General features: G+C 41.0%; 1 protein-coding gene across 13 annotated transcripts in view; it reads right to left on the reverse strand.

Annotated features, from left to right (window-relative positions):
• The window catches only part of ubr5 (ubiquitin protein ligase E3 component n-recognin 5), a 42,479-nt gene that overhangs the window by 4,080 nt on the left and 19,757 nt on the right, over positions 1-18,642 (reverse strand). For 3 of the 13 annotated variants that reach the window (XM_075464789.1, XM_075464779.1, XM_075464775.1), the window contains 31 exons: positions 17,207-17,330; positions 16,980-17,077; positions 16,468-16,625; positions 16,188-16,279; positions 15,916-16,062; positions 15,658-15,776; positions 15,373-15,499; positions 13,636-13,765; positions 13,312-13,472; positions 12,493-12,732; positions 12,138-12,261; positions 11,366-11,477; positions 11,097-11,228; positions 10,713-10,745; positions 9,830-10,087; positions 9,411-9,679; positions 8,960-9,171; positions 8,568-8,801; positions 6,159-6,232; positions 5,871-6,043; positions 3,653-3,802; positions 3,182-3,399; positions 2,871-2,991; positions 2,240-2,612; positions 1,981-2,068; positions 1,736-1,880; positions 1,291-1,421; positions 1,025-1,094; positions 672-853; positions 502-586; positions 212-367 (listed from right to left, as the gene is read on the reverse strand). In XM_075464789.1, the coding sequence (XP_075320904.1) occupies positions 212-367; positions 502-586; positions 672-853; positions 1,025-1,094; positions 1,291-1,421; positions 1,736-1,880; positions 1,981-2,068; positions 2,240-2,612; positions 2,871-2,991; positions 3,182-3,399; positions 3,653-3,802; positions 5,871-6,043; positions 6,159-6,232; positions 8,568-8,801; positions 8,960-9,171; positions 9,411-9,679; positions 9,830-10,087; positions 10,713-10,745; positions 11,097-11,228; positions 11,366-11,477; positions 12,138-12,261; positions 12,493-12,732; positions 13,312-13,472; positions 13,636-13,765; positions 15,373-15,499; positions 15,658-15,776; positions 15,916-16,062; positions 16,188-16,279; positions 16,468-16,625; positions 16,980-17,077; positions 17,207-17,330 (4,736 nt within the window). The remainder of the gene's footprint in view (positions 1-211; positions 368-501; positions 587-671; positions 854-1,024; positions 1,095-1,290; positions 1,422-1,735; positions 1,881-1,980; positions 2,069-2,239; positions 2,613-2,870; positions 2,992-3,181; positions 3,400-3,652; positions 3,803-5,870; positions 6,044-6,158; positions 6,233-8,567; positions 8,802-8,959; positions 9,172-9,410; positions 9,680-9,829; positions 10,088-10,712; positions 10,746-11,096; positions 11,229-11,365; positions 11,478-12,137; positions 12,262-12,492; positions 12,733-13,311; positions 13,473-13,635; positions 13,766-15,372; positions 15,500-15,657; positions 15,777-15,915; positions 16,063-16,187; positions 16,280-16,467; positions 16,626-16,979; positions 17,078-17,206; positions 17,331-18,642) is intronic. The other 10 variants (XM_075464783.1, XM_075464781.1, XM_075464778.1 and 7 more) reach the window with 10 other exon arrangements.

The following is an 18,642-nucleotide window of genomic DNA, read 5'->3' on the forward strand; positions in this document are numbered from 1 at the left end:
TTTCACACAATAGCTGCCCAGACCCTCGGTCATTTTAAAAGATAGCTTAAAACCCATTTCAGTTAATATTCACTGCAGATTTAGTGACTGTTGATTATATGTATTAAGTTTGTAGAATGTGTCAACTGCGATTGTTTTTAAATTGGCAATAAATATAAACTTTGACTTGACGAATTATTATTATTAACACAATGACAACATGGGCCGTTACCTGTCCAGCTCCTTCCTCTTTGCAGAGGTCAATAGCAAAGGCCAGATCCATGGCAGCAAATACTGCATCTGCTTCACCAGCCTGTGAATGGCGGATCAGCTGCCGCAGGCTTTCATACATGACCGGGTCAAAGAATGCAAAGTCATGCCAGTTCACCTGCATCAACAAAAATCATATGTAGTTGAATTAATATCATTCTGAAGGACCAACCTTTGTGCAGCAGGTTCCAAAAAAAAAAAAAAAAAAAAAAAAAGCTGTAAATATTCATGACTAAACATGTTTTTTCTTACCTTCCTACCGAGCAGCACTTTGATGACATGTCTATTCAATGTAATAGGACAGAGTTCATTCTGCAGCAGACATAACCCCAGTATTCTGGAAAGAAATACAACATTCAGCCTTCGGTTTTAAAATGACTACTTGAGTAACTGAATTGCAATGGTCTTGGTCAGCTCATTACCTGCCAATGTTACGGAAGCAGTTAAGTCTGGCCTCTGTATTTTTACCAGGCCGAGGGGAGTAAAAGCCTCGTTTGCCTGGCTGGTAGAACAGAGGAGCGTTATCATCCCCATCATCTGGGTCATCCAGCTCCATGTCAACCACGCTGCGTGTTGAACCATGGCGTTTCCGGTTCTCCTGCTGCTATAAACGTTGATTTAAAAAAAAAAAAAAAAGGGGGAGGACGACCGTTAATTATGGCATATTTATGCTGCTTACAGTCTTAAAGGAAAAAAAATATTTTCATATGCCAAACCATACTAAAGTTTACAAGAAAATGAAGAGCTAGTAAAACAACAGAGAGTGGAAACATACTGAGTTTACCTGGGCTTTTTCTGGAGCCTCAGGGAGACCCAGATCCAGTATGCTGTCGGCACCATTTTCCCTAAAAAGATAAATGCCAAAGTTTTAAGATTGTTTGTAAAACACCAGCGATGGAACAATTTCAATATAAAGGCAGTACTTTCTGATGAAAATGAACTCGCTGAAAGGTTTTTGTGTCATTCGAATGAGGACCTAATTGTGGGGAGCCCCTGTTGCTGTACTTTTGCCTTTAGGTCTGTCTGGTGAGCTCAATTTACCTTCCGTGTGCAATGAGAAGCTCCATGGCCTCTTCTACTCTGGCTCGGAGAGAATCCTCACTGGCCAGAAGCAGCAGCAGTTGAGCAGGAGACAGTTCCAGCAACATACCTGTAATTTTACTGGCAAACGCCTGAGCGGACAAAAACATAGTCAGCCTTAGTTTGGTCAAACAAATATACAAAATCCAAACAAAAACTTTCAAAAGAATGCAGTCATTACAGTTCAAAATACTTTTGGGGGGAAAAGATCCAACAAAAACCAGACTGGTGTCTGTAGGGTAGACTTTTAGTGACAAGTTTCTTCAATGAATCAACCACATGTAAACTAATGTGGAAAACTAATGGCAACAGAGGAAGTTATGGAGTCAATTTCATGCAAATTTCCCCTTGTACTGTCAAGCTTGTTTTTTTGTTTGACATTGGTTAAACGTTGGTGGTTTATTACCGGCTGCATTGCGTGAACTCTTGGGTACAGTCTTTCTCCAAGGGCTTGTCTGTGTGCAGGCAGAGGATCAGGCTCATCGCTGGGATTTCCCTCTGATGAAGGCCTGAAAGGCCTGGTGTCTATTGACAGCTGCCTCCTTGAATCTCTGTATCAGGGAAAAAACATGAATCATCGTCAGCATCAGGATGTCTGCACAGATATCTTCTCGTCCAATTAAAAAGAAAAGGGGTATAAGCGAAGGTTACCTGTCTCGGTCTCTCCGAGATCCTGCTCGAAGCCCTCCACTTCTCCTTTCTCTTTCCCGGTCTCGGTTCCTCAGACGTTGCATTAGATCTGAACAAAATAACATAAGGAACATCATAATATAAGTATAAAGTTTGTTTGCCAAAAATATCCCTACAGCATGATATAGCAACAGTTGTTTTCAGCATCACTCAAGTACCACTTAAGATATCAATAAAATCAATTTCCAGAATATGCAGTAGTTTCTATGTATTGTCATACTTGAATAATAATCGTGATGACACGTACTGCTGGCCTGCATGCCCTTGCTGACACTCTGAACACAGTCCAGGTTGGGCAGCTTGTCGTTGGAGAGGAGGGCCAGTGCGATGGCGGTGTAGAAGCTGCGGGCCACGCCGCTGCCCTCTCCAGGCTCGTCTTTGAAAGTGACCTTCACCCGGTGAACAGCCATGGGTGTGGTAGTGCACCGCCTGCCAAAGTGTGCATTCAGCTGACGCATTGTCTGCTGTATTAACTGGTCTCGATCACGGTCTACTTCCAGGGCCAAGTCACGGGACTGCAGGTTTCTTAGCTTCTCCATCTCCCGTCGGAACTTGGATTCTTTTACCTCGAATCCACCAAGCTCAGTGAGAATCTGGAATAAAAAAAGTAATTAACATTTGTTAGTTGACGCTCTATTACTCAGATGCTTTCATAATTGCAGATTGAATAAAATTGTTCACTAGGATGTGAGAGACTTTCTATATTAGCACAACAGATGAGCACTTGATTTAGTATGAACATGCTTCTTCATATTTGTTGGTTATGTGGATATACTGAATACAGTTTTCTAATCAGCCCATGGTATTACTTATATTTGGTTAGTTTGAATGAAGTGAAAATAAAAACTTACCGATCCAGGCTCAGCTCCTACATCCTCCATGAAGACACGACCAAAGAGCTCAAGTGACAGACGCCAGCGGCCAAGAAGCATATCATGTGAGATCATCATCCCCATGAAACTGCAGTGAGGCCTGGACAGACCGAGGACAACCAACATTTCATTCTTTAAACTGATTTTTATAGAAGTAAAGTCAAAGAAAAATGACAGCCTGTTAAAAGAGTGCTGGGTTTTACTCTGACAAAAGATGAACTTGTTTAAATTTACATTCTCTGAAGGATATTTCAGCTATAACTACAGCCACTTGATCGACTGGCACTCACCTGAATGAAGGGAGAGGCGGACCGTCACTTTCAGTGAGGCCAATCTCAGCGAGTAGGCTGCTTTTCAGCTGGGCAGCGAGGTCATGAGGAGAAGGGCCTGGTTTCGAAGCCTCCAGCTCCTGCTCTCCCACTGACTGGTTCTCAGTGCTCCGCTGGCCAGTTTCCATGCTCATGACATTTTTCAGGTTTGCTGAGTAAGACATCTTCGTGGGCAGGATCTGTTTAAGCAGAGTTCAGAGTTGTTCCTTGGTAATGTGTGTCATCTGATGTTTGAAGATAATGACGATGTGATGACAGAATGGAAATGAAACAAAGACTACGCTCTGATATCACTGACTGTGTACACAAAAAGACAATCATTTATTTTTTATTTACACATTTATAAAGTGCAGCTACTTCTACATTTCAGTGGTGTTTGTTATGCATGGAACAGCTGCCAGCGCGTTTGTCCAGTGAGGATGGGTGGTATACCTGAGAGGGGGAGGGTAGAGAGGAGCCCATGTTTACCTCCAGGCAGTTCCTGTCCATGCTCGCCTCAGCCAGGCCTTTGGTTGTCATGTAAGAAGAAGAGTACAAGCCCTGAGAGGGACGCCCGAACAGATCCTCCTTTCTGGCATTGGGCTGGTGAAGAACAAGCAAAATGGAGTTGAAGCCAAACAACAGTTTTGGCCATTTATATTATGCAATGGCAGCTAACAAACAACAGTAACGAGTCAAGTTAATGACTGCTTGGTACATGGAACAGACACACGGACAGACCTCTAACTTGTTCTACTGTTGCTGGACAGAAGGCTCTGCACTTATTTGGTCATTATAAAGGTTGATACTAATTGGATCGAGCCAGATTGCACGTAATTTGAGGACAGTTAAATCTGATTAACTCGCCAGATGAACAGCAACAACAATGTCAGAACTAATAACTGGCAGCATTTTAGAAAATCTGGCTGATTATCATTAAGTTTCTTAAAGGATAACTGTGGTATTTTTAACATTAAGCATCTTTTCTGAGTCGTCTGCAATGTTTTAGAACCCCCCTCACCGCTTTTTTGATGTTTACTGCCGTCTCCGGTATTTGCCTAATTTTGATTCTTCTCAACCTGCTTCAGAATGGCAAGTCATGTGCATTAGGGATGCAAATTATCGATTAATTCATTAATCATTAGTTGACTGATCTTATCGATCGACTTACGATTAATTGATAAGCGGTGTTTTTCACCTGAATTTCAGTGTTTCAATAGGGCCTTTAAAAATATCAGCTAGTTAAAACACTGAATTCAAAAAGTATTATATTATATTATGATAATTATATTGTATTATATTATATTACATATTCCTCAAGTAATTATGCATTAGGAAAAGAAAGCAGACATGTTTTTTATGGTTTAACAAAATACATTCTTTAATAAAAAATGTTTTTAAAAAAAGAAATAAATTAAGGGAAGGGATATTGTAGCCTGGCTCTAGGATCGCAATGAGATCCTGAAATCCTACACCGTCAACTGTGTTGATTGGCATCCAATCTCTCTCGATCATGCTGCATATGGTCTCTGTAATGCCCTCCGCCCTTCTCTCATCACACGCTCGCCTTCCCAGTGTAGCTTTGATTGTAGGTTGACCAGGTGCACGGGTGCCATGCAGGACAGCTCCATGCACGGTGTTCAAATGATAACTGAGTGAGCTAGTTGAACTGTTGTATTTCAATACCGCATGACACAGCGAACATTTGACTTCTTTGCCTGAATCAATAATGTTGAAATGGTCACACACAGCACTTCTTTTCGCCCGCTTCATTTTGTCTTCAACCCTGGTCCCTTCACTGAACACATCTCACGAGGGATCACTGTTCACCTCTCGTTCTCACGCTCTGTTCAAGTTACTACAGACAGTAGCGCCCTCTAGCGATTAATCGTGATTTTTTTCTTTTTTTTTACGATTAATCGTGATTAATAAATTTTGTTCGAGCAACCTCTTGATCGACAATTAATCTAAAATCGATTAATCATTTGCATTCCTAATGTGCATGTCTAAAAAGGTCCATAAAAGCACCTTAAACGTCCGTTTTCAAAATCATCATCAACTCACCGGAGTGGTTACTGGTGTGCACTGGTAATCCATATCAAATTTTGTTGCGAAAAGTTGCTTCTGTCGTGTTTTATTTGACATTTTGTAAATCCCATTGAGTTCTATTGAAGACTTGATGTTCGTTGATATTACTCCGTCACCGAACCATCAAGTGGTGTGGAGTATAGCAAGTCAGATTCAACTGCTGAGCGGAAGTTTATCCACGGCTGTGAGGTGGCTAAGAAAATAGTTCGAGCATGAACGAGCTGCCAAATAAAACACGACAGAGGCAACTTTTCTCACATGGCTGTCAAAAAACCTCATTCAAAATGTAGTCAATCCCGTTTTAATTTTAATGGACAATTCACATGCTATGGCTAAAATTTCATCCTTACTAAGAGTGCGTTTTCATTAATAGTTTATTTCTTCAGTTTACAATAGATTGCCACCAAATTAAACAACTTTTATTCTCTTTTCAACACTGTCAAAGATGATCATATGCTTCTTTTGCCCTGAGCGTGTTTACACCTGGGCTAAAAGCTGCACACTTGTGATTAGATTAGCCAGGACACATGTTATGACCAGGTTTATCTGATCAGTCGCAGACAGGCTCAGCTGCAAATCTGACCTGCAGCAGATGGGGCTGGTCTGCCAGTGGAATGGCCTCTGCCAAAGGAACATCAAAGGGGTTGGGTGGGATGCAGCCCAAGAAGGTCATGGAGTCAGAACGACGGAAGAAGGGGTGGTTCTGACCCGTCTCGGCCGGAACAGGGTCCTCATCCTTGTCCTGCAGAGTTGAACCTGACGCAAAAGAAGAACAAAGCTATTTCATTACAGTGTTTGGGTTAAGAATAAAGTGTATGCCATAGTAAGATATGTTTCAAAATGATCATTATTCATTAGTTGACTGTCCTACTTTGATTGGTGTCTTCGTCATTTTCGTGCTCAGAATCCTCATTGTCCAAACCAAGTTCCAAAATCTCTCTATTCCTAAAAGTTTAAGATAATAATATGGTTAAGAACACGCCCACACATATCCCAATACCTGCGCAGTTTTCTCCCTAGACGCGCTCAAGGCGTTTGACAGACTCGAAATGGACTACTTATGGACCGTATTGCATCACTTTGATTTGGCTCTAAGTTTATAGGTACTATCCAGACCCTTTACAAAACCCCCACAGCCTCCATCTCAACAGGCACCTCCCATTCTGCACCTTTCCCACTTAGAAGAGGTTTGCCGTCAAGGCTGTCCTCTATCACCGCTTCTTTTTGCTCTCTCATTGGAACCATTAGCCCAGGCCCTTAGACAGAGTCCAGTTATTTCCCCTGTCACATTGTATGGTTCACATCATCACATATCATTGTATGCAGATGACATAATCTTGTATCTCTCAAACCTAAATGTATCTATACCAAGCGTGTTAGAATTGTTTAATCAATTTGGTACTATGTCAGGTTACAAAATAAATTGGGATAAGTCATCTCTAATGGCCCTTAATACCATCTCACAACATATTAACCTCCCTACCAACATTGCATTTACTAAATCATTCACTTATCTTGGAGTTAAAATAGCAGATTTCTTGCCAAAGATCATCCACATGAACTTCAGTGAGATGAGCCGGAAAATAAAACTTGATCTGCAGCGATGGACTAATCTTAAAATCTCAATGCAAGCCAGAATAAGTACAGTAAAAATGAATGTCTCACCTAGACTTAACTTCCTGTCTTTTATGATTCCATGCATACCTCCGCCAAAATATTTTGAAGAATTGAACTCAGCAGTATCTAGATTCATCTGGAATGGCAAACAACCTAGATTGCGTTTTTGTGTCTTGCAACGCACAAAATTAGAAGGGGGGCTTGCACTTCCTAATTTTAAACTTTATTTCTGGGCATTTCAAATCAGAGCAATGCGCACTTGGGCAGACACTGAAAGTGCAGTACCGTGGAGAAGCATAGAATCTGCTCTAGTGCATCCTCATAGGCTCCAAGATTTACCTTTCACTGGGGTGGGGCATCGCAAATCATACCCTAAGTTGGGTAGCATTGTTTCTTCAACATTAGCTGCTTGGAGCAGTGCTGAAAAAGCATCAGGTCTTTCAAAGAAACTATTCAAGCAATCAACACTATGGAATAAATTTTATTTCCTGTCAGATCATAAACCTTTTGTTTATCCTCTGTGGTCATCCAAAGGTGTTTTCACCTTCTCCAATCTATTTGATGCAAATGGTTTGCGCACATTCCAGGATATCCAACAAGAATACAATTTACCGGGCTTCTCATTCCTCTTGTACCTCAGGTTGCGTTCAGCTATGAAAGCTTATGGTGTCCCATGGAACTCTACTTTAAACGACCACCCAATGTTTTGTTGGATTAATCCCATTAAGTGTTCGAGGGGTGCAGTCTCAAGAATCTATAACAATTTACTCACTAACGTTCAGAAACCTCTGCTGATTCTATCAAAATGGGATCTGGAACTTTCTTGGTTGGTATTCGAACCAGATTGGGAAACAGTGTGGTCAAATCTTTGCCTTACTTCTAAAAATCTTAGTCATGTACTTATCCATTTTAAGACTATTCAGCGTTTCTATCATACACCCTATAAGCGATATCTCATGAAACACATAACCCACCCTCACTGCAGCATCTGTAACACAGGAACTACTGGTACATTCCTGCAGATGTTCTGGGACTGTCCAGTTATTCAACGCTTTTGGGACTATGTCACCCGTATGTTACGTGGTCTCACAGGACTGGACTTTGACTTGAACCCTTGCTGACTTTTGCTTAATGATGATTCAATGTATCAGTTCTCTCTGTGTGAAAAAGAGTATTGATGTCAGGTTTCACTGCTGCTAAGAAGACTATATTGCAGCAATGGATACACCCAGACACAAATCTTAAAAAGATTGTGTTTGGAAGGTACAACTGCAAAGATTAATAAGGCAAAGGAAACCACTGTAAACCCTTGAATGAGCATAGCTGCTGCCCTTAAAGACCTTCTATGAATACTTTGTCTCTGAGTTTGCTGCCAGCACGAGCTGAGTGTGTTACGTTCTGTATTGTATTTTTTATTTTAATTTTATTTTGTACTCTATCCATAAAGGTGCCTTTTTGATACCTCTTTGATGTATGTTTTGAAATATACAATAAAAAGATAATCACAAAAAAAAAAAAATATGGTTAAAAAGAGGTTGCATGTATTCTAAAAGATGTTTAATTTTTAGTTATAATTAATCAAAAACAATATAATGTAGTTTAGGGATGCAGTTTATAACCAATACACAGAAAACAATTATGGTGCCCATTTTCCCTCTTTTACCTCTTTCTATCCATCTGTGGCGTATCCAGGGTGGTTTGCTGGTTCATAGCCTTTATCCAATAGATAAGAGCCTGGAAAACGTAGGCCACGTGTTTCAGCGAGCACACATCCAGGACAGGAAGCACATCAGAATGCTCATCATTGTGGGAGCGCATCAGTGAAAGGGCATAGTTCAAGAAGTCGCCCCGTGCTGACATCATGCCTTGACGGGCGGTCAACAGTGTGGCTGCTCTCCTGAAACAGACACAGAACAGGTGAGTGTATGGAGCAAACTACATAGAGTTGCATTTTAAAGAATTGGCTCTTACTTATTTTTTATTCCTGTTTTTATAAAATGTTTCAACAAATTAATCCACTAATCACATTAAGTAGTGTTAAAAGGAAAAGTATACCTGCGCCCTTCCAGAGTGCGGAGGCTGGCCTCCTCCCGAGCAGTCATGCGCTCCCTGCGCGCTGAATGCTGAGAGGCGTGGAGCGGGTGACTGGGGTGACCGGGGTCTCCAGCAGATGACAGAGCTGAGCCATATCGCAACTGAGCCTCAGTGGAATCCATGATGGAAACCATCCAATTCCACGTGGGAATGAGCTTTTCTTCAACATAGTTCTGGTAGAAAGGTCAAATAGCTCTTTTTAGTCGTAATTTAGTCAATGACATTTTTTTGAAGATAATGTAAAAGAACAGTGTAAATTAATAATGTGATTCACAGGAATTTAACTCCCGATGTTTAACAATTGAGCATTTCTCTGTTGTGTTTATGTCTAGATTGATATCTTTATGCTTTTCAAAAGCATCTTGATGCTTTTATATGGCAGTGGAACCCATTTTAGCCTGATCTGTAGTACCTGCAGGTTGACGGCATCTTGGTAGGAGAGCTTTACGGCAGCAGGATACTGGGAGTAGACAAGATGGTTATACTTGGGAATCAAACTCATGAGGTCCGATATCTGCCTGATGACAATGCTATAGGCACGGGCAAGACTGCTGGCCGATGTCAGGTAGCTGCTGGAGTTGCTGGCTTCCAAAGCTGCCGCTGCCGCTGCAGCACTAGAGCTGATTGCACTGGAGCGGCGCAAGTTGGTGGGGTCTATATATATCAAGCCCGTGGAGCTCGCTGTGTGAACAAAAAATAATAATAATAAAAAGGTTATAACAGATACAGTTTAGAAACTTCAATTCTGTGACCAGTCCTTCAACACATCAGTAAAAATGTCAAGGAAGATTGCAAGACAAAAAGAAAAGAAAAAGGCATTTGTTTACTGACCAGCTGTTGTTGAAGAGCTGGACGGAGCGCTACCACTCGCCCTTTGGTTGGGGGTGTTTCTAACAGCCCACTGCATGGAGCGAGGAGCCTGGGCTGCACTATTAGCATGCGAAGCACTTGTAGTCCTTTCTAGTGGCTCATCTAAAAGGAATGTCTCTTGGTCAACATCATCACTCTGGCTGCTGCTGCTGTCCGAGTCACTTGAGTCGTTGGACTGGGAGTCATCCTCTGAAAAGAAGGCAGGGACACTGCTGGCACCTTTAGCCGGAAAGAAAAGGGATGAAGAAAACAAGTAACAGAAAACGAGTTTAATGCTTTCCTGTTCACCTTCATCTCTCTCTCCTTTCTGGCTTTCAAATCAGATTTATAGAGGCAGCAATGCGGGTTAGTGAATCACACCACTACAAGGCAGAACAACGCTAATACGACAGTGACAATCGTAAGGCATCAAGTCAAAACAATAGCTGCACTCTCTCGATCAACTTGTGCTAAATACCACATGGTTTTATACTAAATTTTATCTACTTTTTTTTCATATTTAAAGATGTCACTGGAGAGAGAGAACAACAATGCCTCCCTTGTCAGAACAAAAGTAAACAAAACACCAATATTATTAGTCGGGTAAACACATTTTACATAAACTAAAGAGGGGAAAAAACACCACACCTTTTGGAAATATTACAAGTGGATTAGTTTGTTAATTTGGGTGAAAGACGACGTTTGTGATGATGGAAAGTTTTAGTTAAAAATGAGAAACGGTAACAGTGAAATGTGAGAAGGGAACAAACGGAGGGAACTCTCAGAAGGAAACTGTGTATGCACTTTGCAAATTCACTCTTGCCCTGACTTCTGTGTATGCATTGAAGTAAAGAGGAGCTCATACCAAAAATAGGAAATGCCAAGGACACCCTACTGCCTGCAAATGAAATACATCGGGTATTCAGCCAGGGACCATTTTGTCTGCTGTATCATTAGCTCTCCAAATACAATCCCCACAATCCAAAAATGCTGCCCATTAGGCACCAGAAAGGGCTGACTTCATGGAAAAATAAACCATAGTCCATCTATGTGATTTCTTTAAAATGAACTTCAGGAGCCTTACAAAAACTGGAAAGATTTCACTTGAAAGAGGTGATTGCATTTCCCTAAAACATTTTCAAAAACGACCACAGCTAAATACTGAAGGGAATGTTTTCTAAAGAAAGGGATTTAAAAGAAATCTTGCATTAGATTCAAAGTGACAAATTAAAAACAGCCGTTGACCAACCTGCTTCAGAGCCAGCAGTTGCTGCTGTGACCACACTCCTGCGGCCACTCGCATTATCCTGATTGCTGTGGTTACTTTCACTGTCGCTCTCAGTTTCCGCTGCTGCCAGCAGGTCCAACTCCATATCACTTCCTAAGAACCCAGACAAAAAAAACACCATGAGGCTTCATGCATGGTGGATAAGGATTTAGGAAATTATTTCATTCTGGAGCCAAATCAATGTGTCCAATTGTACTGCAGTTTCCACGGAAAAGAAGAATGCGTCTCACCATCCTCATCGTGCTCATCGTGCTGCCCCTCTGCTTCGACATTTTCCTCGCCCTGTTCCTCTTGGTCATCGTGATGGTCTTCCTCACCAGCTACTCCCTCTACAACTTCAACCTGAGCGACAAACAACATACCGTAAATTGTTACAGAAAGATGTTTCATGTGAGGATTTTTAAACTTTTAATTAAATGCGCATGGTAACATAAACAAATACATACTGCAAAAATAAAAAAAATTTCCGAACTGTGCCTGTAACACGGCGGGTAAAAAAGAAAAATCTACACCGTCTCACCATCGATTCATTGATGCCAAGATTACGTGCAGCAACTATGTTTTCTTCTTCAACAGCCAGATTGATCGCCTTTAATTTAAAAGCTGCATCATATGCATTTCTTTGTTTGTTTTCCATGTTGAGGGTGAGTACAAATGACTAATTTAAAATAATTTAGTAGTGTACGTGTGTTAGATTTATGGCGTCATGAAAAAAAATTAAAAAAAAATAAAAAATGAGCCACATCGTATTGTAAGCCGCGGTGCTCCAAGCCTGGGAAAAAAGTAGCGGCTTATAGTCCGGAATTTACGGTAATCAGATTCCAACTAAGAAAATGTTGAGAACAATCCCAGCCAGAAATTATGCAGCAAGAACGGTACAGAAAAATCAGAGAACCGGAAACCAGATGAACAGCATTGGTTCAGTTCTGAGAATGTCACGGAAACACTTGGATCCAAAGTTAATATTGTCTTAATGATTTTTTTTTTTATGAGAATGCCCACCTCTTCCACATCTGCTGATACAATGTCGTCCTGCTCCTCGTCTCTTCCTCTAACAGGCTGAGACTGGCTGCTGCGCCGAGGCTGAGGATTTCTGATGATATAAGAGGCAGCAGTTTGGCTTGAGCTGGAAACAGATAAAACAAGCCAAGTCATTAGACCAAATGAAACAGAAAAATGTATTTTCCATGGTTCAATGGTTTGGAAAACAGGCGTTTCGTTAATTCAGCTGACCGTACCCCAGTTTACTCGAACCGTAAGAGCAAAATATATATATTCCCCCCCACCCCCCCAAATGCAATACAAAAACAACTTTTTTTTGGACTCCACCTGAGGAGAAAACAAACATAAAACCAACCTGCTGGACTGGTCAGGTGAGGGTCTGGGAGGCAACGGTTCAACAGAGAAAAGCTCCTCGCTGCCCTGGACTGCATCAATGCTGGTGCTGGCCAAAGTGAAAGGAGCTGTAGGTCTTGCGATACCCATTCGCACTGGAACAATGAGCGACTCTGCCACATTGCAAAGCTCTTCCACAGCATAGGGCAAGAGAGCCTGGAAAACACGCCGACATTTCCCAATGGGCTGGGGGATAAAGTTGCTATGTAAAAGGAATCAAGAGGAAGACAAAATTAGTCCTTCTATCAGTCGAGAAAATCGCGCCAAACTGTTGTCAAATGTGTAGGCAAACTGTATATGCATGTGATGGTATTAGAGCTGTCTGAGTTACTTATTTTAAGGTTTTGTCCAAAAAAAGGAAAATATATAAAATAATAATTGGGTGCAGTTAAAGACTGGATGGTTGAAACTACCCATAAATATTTAAACAGCATCTCCTGCATGAGCTGGCTGAATTCTCTAAATGAAAAGAAAAGGGGCTTCAGTATTTCCTTTCTTTTTTCCTTTAGCGGAATAAAAAAAAAAAAAAAAAACCACTGTAACGTCCTTTACAAAAGGAAACCGTGACAATCAGATACTACCGGGGTTCATAAATAAATTATGAATAAATGATTACACAATAAGATTAATGTGAAAAAGCTAATGATATGAAAATGCATTACAAATTTGCCACAGTTTACTTTAAAAAAATCAATATACAAAACTCCTTTAGGCAGCGAATTATAGCAATATACCAACATATATCTACACATGAATTTTAATCTGCAAACAGTTTTCTTACTTTTTCTTCTTGGATGAAGCCATCTCCACGCTAAGAATAACAAACACGCGGGCAACAGAGCGCAGGAACCTCCTGGTGACGTTGACTGCCTCCTCTCTCCGGCCAGGAGTGTACTTGTTCTGCAGCTCCTTTACCAGAGTACCCAGTAAAGTGTCTATGAACTAATACATGAGAAAGAAAAAATAAATTCAACCAACAGACCTTTATTGGAACATAATTCAAACAGTTTCAAAGTAATCAAAACTTAGAAAATGCATTAAGGGCCACAACTGAGGTGGAATCTTTAGGTGTTTTTTTCCCCCCTGAAAAACCAAAGCGACTCACAGTGATGTCAGGAGCGCACTTGACAATGAGGCAGTGCGTGAAACAGTCAAGGCGAATGGTGCCGCTCTGCTGATTCAAGTAGACCTGTTCTTCAGGCAGGAGGTGGGCAATTCTGCTGCTGGCACTAAGTCTGGGAACACAGAAAATATGCAAGTCTGTTTATCAGCTGTAACAGATCACCAACCTGTGTAACAGACCGTGTGGAAGGGAAAATAATATTTAATTCATAAATGTAAAGAATGAACCTATAACTTGGATTAAACCGGTTTTTTACAAAATTTATATAAAAATTTTTTTTTTAATTCTTAAAAAAAAACAAAACATGCATTGAAACAGGGAAACATTTTTGGATGAAATGCCAACATCAAGTAAAAAAGAGCAACAGAAGAATAGTTGAAAAACACCAACAATGTTTATTGTGATTCACCATTGGCATAATTGCATTGCCCCCTACTCTCACCATCACAGCTTAATGCCTAACCCTAAACCTAAATAATTCTAACACCGACCATAAAACCAAGTCTTGACCTTCAAAAATCCCTTAAAACATGTGGGTCCCAGGGCCTCGTACAGCTCAACTGGTTGAGGTGACCCATATTCAGAGTTCCGGCCTCGGGCCCTGTGCTGTATGTCTGCCCCCACTCTCCCTCCCCCTCTTCCTGTCTACCTACTGTGGAAAAAAGGCCTCTAGTGCCCAAAAAAACCTAAGTAAAAAAGCATGTGGGATATAACAGTATAATGGGCTCCTCATTTTTGGACCTTATTAATATAGAAAAGTAAGTAGACACACACACAGCTCAGCTGTAAACTAGCGAGAGAAAATAATGAAGTCAGCGAGGTTTGTTGAGCCTCAAGGTAAAAGTGCCTTCTTTTCAGCATGGCTAGATTTTGGCCTGGTCCATGTTAAATTCAAAATTTAAATTGGCTGTAAAAACGTTCCCCCCAATTCACTGACTCTTGTGACAAAATTATGTGTGACAAAGAGGGAATTTATCATACGTGCAAACTTTTAATGCCACAGAACAAAGTCATGCAGTTGCAGCAGCGCAATCTGCACACATCACGCTGCTTCGTGAACATAAACACATTCAGTATGCATTTTAATGCAGAAAATGTGTTTTTATACTTGGTTTGGATTTACTGCATAATCCGCTTTACACTGCTGATAGTACAGTAAATAGAGTAAAAATTGATCAGTCTATTGGCATTCAGAGCTTTACATCAAAATCCATTTAACTTTGATTTGTTAAAAACTTTATACGCATTTGTGTGTGTTGTGCTTTATTATGGGACAATGTCAGAGCTGAATGCACCTCACATGTAAGTTTATATGTGTCAAGTTTAAAGTTGAACAACTAATGTGCTGCTGTCCCAATATCATTTTGTGCCAACATTGTCATTCTTCAAAAACCACATCCGATGGAGGTACTGCTGAAATCCTCCATCAAGTGTGAATGAGAAAATGTGTCTTGTTCAGTTCCCAAAGTCTTTGAATGAGAACTGATGCAACCAGTGGTGTCGTTTATACAACCCTCAATTAAAAGTAGAGTGACTCAACTTTTTTGGAAACAGTGCTGTACCAACCCTTTCAATCAGCTTCAATAAAAATATTTTCATTTTAGCAGTAATGTTTATAAAAGACAAACTGATGTTGAGTTTTGCACACAGCAAAAAGTGCATCATACAAGGTGCTCAATGTCTTTAGCAGCCAAATTACAAATTTACTCCGATACTTACGGGTCTTTATTTTCCTGAGAACCAAACATAATCATGGATTTGAGGGCATTCCAATCTTGTAGGACCCTCTCCAGTGCCAGCTGAGCAAAGCGAGGAGGTTCAAGGTCATGATCCGGCATATCAGAGTCTGCATGAAGGATATAATAGATATATTTGTGGAATAATGGGGGAAAAAAAATTTTGCCTAACAAGAAAATATAATTAAAATGAATGTTGGTGAAATATGTCAGTTACTTTGCCATGATTGTTCAAAAGGTTGGTAAATGAGAGTGCAATTGAACTCACCTTCTGCATTGGCAGCCTTGCGGTTCCTGTCTTCTCTGATACGTGGCGGTCTATACTGACAGTGTTCAACACTTTGCCTGGCAACAGTCTGCACCAGGAACAGTAAAATATGCTCCCCCCTACAGATGAAAACACAAGTCAGACATATAAACCGTCTTTCTTCACTTGGAAATCAAATCAAATTGGGACACTGAATCAGAACAAAATAGGGTAAATACAATAGCACTAAGTCAAATGTAGAGTGCATGGAAGTCTTACCTGCTGTTTGGTGTGGTGACCAGGTTTGTGGTTGTGAGTAACCTGTACAGCAAATCCAGGCGAGCAGCCTTCTGGCCAGCTATCAGTGTTTTACACTTGCACTTCTCCCAACAGTCACAATATGCTGTAGGAGAAGTTCTTTTCAGCCTTGAAAAGAATGGAAATAACCAATCTTAAATCACATGACCAAAAACATGGGTAATCAAAAGCAATTAGAATGACTGAAGCCTTAATAAAGACAGAAAGGGGCTGAGCTCAAAACTAAGACTTACTTGCAGTCGTGTCCTTTGTGGCAGACTCTCGCACACTCAGTGCAGCAACAGAGGGACTCCAGCAAGCCACATGTTCGACACTCAAATATGTCCTAGAAACAAAACAAGTGGAATTTAAAAAAAATAATAATAAAAAAATTTAATTAAAAAAAAAAAAAAAAAAGTCAAATTGCAACTAATCATCATCTATATAGGAACTTTTACATGCACTCCACAGTTAAACATTACTTCTCAGACATGAGCACTTTTTCTTGTGTCAAGTCTAAATTTCAGTTCTGACCTGGTTAATGTGTTCAGCTCCAGTCCAAGTGAAGCTGCAGGTGTCGTTGCAGCAGAGAACATACAGTGGAGAATCATCTGGGTTGGTTCCCGAGGGGCAAATCATTTCCATAAACACAGAATCTGCATCCTCTTTTTCTGCAATGCCCGGGTCACCCACTGCATTCAAGACATTTGAGAAAGAAAAGGAAAGTATGGAAACAGAGGTATGCCAGTGAAAAATTTGAGCTAGCTGCTGGAAGCAGGGCAGCAAAATAGGCCAGTATTCACATAATGGATGGAAAAGCTCCAATGTTCCAGCTATCACCTAATCACTTAAAGTTACATCAGTGTCACAGAAAGTGTGTCGCTTTCCTGGAACTTATTTAAAGAGGAGAATGCTGGCTGTAAATACATTCATTTTCCTGTGTCAGGATGACATAACACGCCCGTAATTTAATACAGGTTTGTTATCAGTGTAAAACCTCCCTTTAAATGATAAGTTCACAACACTAAGCTAAATTATTTACTCACCTTTGGCCATTTTTTGAGCAGCCTCAAGCACCGTAATAGCCGCTGGGTAGGCTCTCCCACTGACAGCCAACATGAATGGGGTCATTCCTCTGGCATCTCTGTTAAACAATTTGCAACAATATATGCAAGCACTTTAGAGAGACAGGGACAGACACAAAACAGGCAACAAATCTGTTTGTTTTTTGTTTGTTTTAAAAAGGCATGTTGATACCAATGAAGAAACCTACTTTGCAGAGAGCAGCTCCCGTAGGTGTGGCCTCAAAACAACACTGTCACACATCAGCTTTAAAATAAGGTGGGCATTGGCCTTCCTGTCTTTAGATTCAACCACAGATGGCTCAGTTGATGGCCCTGCACACACAGACAACACAGTCAGACATCAAATATATGCAAGCAACAAGTTCTGATTAGTCAAGCCACGATCACACAACAAGATGTCAAAGCCTGATTTATGGTTGTCCGGGAAAGGCTACGGAGGGCCACGGAGACGCTCTCCGTCGCTTGTGTGCGTCGGCCAAAATTCCTATCTATCCATCGAGGCGACGGAGACCGCAAGGGTTGTGATGGGTCGGCTAACAACATAATTTCCGGAATCACTTTTCCGGTTTAGCTCCTTCCTATCATAGCGACGGAGTAGCATACCGAGGCCTTAAGCCCAATTTTCATGTTGCAGATATAAGGCCCACATCTGAGGCAAATCGAGGTCCACCAATGGATAGGTGTGAACATGTTAAAGGCGTAACCTTTTATGCTCAGAGACACGTCCTCGTCTCCAAATATCTAGCTGGGAGGGGAGGAATTGTTCAATGAGATGTCAGTGAGGTGTTACAGCCAATCAGAATACAAAAGATGGGATGAAGGGACAGCAGGACGGATTGTTCTTGTGGTGCGAACCAACTAGGACTTTAAATTTCCCCATCACAACACAAGAACATATTGTACTGCAAATACAATGATCCGACTACAACTAAAATCATGTAAACTAAATGTGGCTTTAACCATAGACATCAGTAGGGACCTAAGGCAGCATAAGTACTTAGTTTTTCATCCGTTACCTTCAAGTTAGGGATGTCCCGATCCGATCACGTGGTTTCTGACTCGATCGGTATTGGACGTTTCATCCCGATCAGCGATAGGTATATTTATCCTCATTATTATTATTTTTTAAAATCAGAACATAATATTTCAAAACAAATGGGAAAAAATAACAGCTTAGTATTTACTGTTATGTGGTGGTACAGAGTCAGACCGTCTCAATCATAGACATAATATACGTAGACGCTTCATAGACTGACGCTGCCTATTGGAGCTGACGTATCAGCGCGGCCGTCATCTTGGATGGGTCTCCAATGCCTCCACGCTGCATTTATTTTGACTGAGGAAGGTGTATATCTCCAACTGCAATAATTATAACTCCCCAAATTTTTATGTCTATGGTCTCAACTACACACAGAATCAACGCATGCGGCATGATGTCACTTTGCTGCATGCCGTAAAGCGAAGCAGAACACGGCAGCAGCTTGAAGCTGGGGCACGAATGTCCGCGGTGTGGAGGTATTTTAAAGTGGATGACAAAAAAGTTGCGAATGCAAACTGTGAGATATGCAAACTTGGGATTTCAAGAGGTGTCAAGGACATTGCTAACATCCTTGATGAGAACAGG

The sequence above is a fragment of the Odontesthes bonariensis genome, chromosome 5, assembly GCF_027942865.1.
Source record: "Odontesthes bonariensis isolate fOdoBon6 chromosome 5, fOdoBon6.hap1, whole genome shotgun sequence".
NCBI classification, from domain to species: Eukaryota; Metazoa; Chordata; class Actinopteri; order Atheriniformes; family Atherinopsidae; genus Odontesthes; species Odontesthes bonariensis.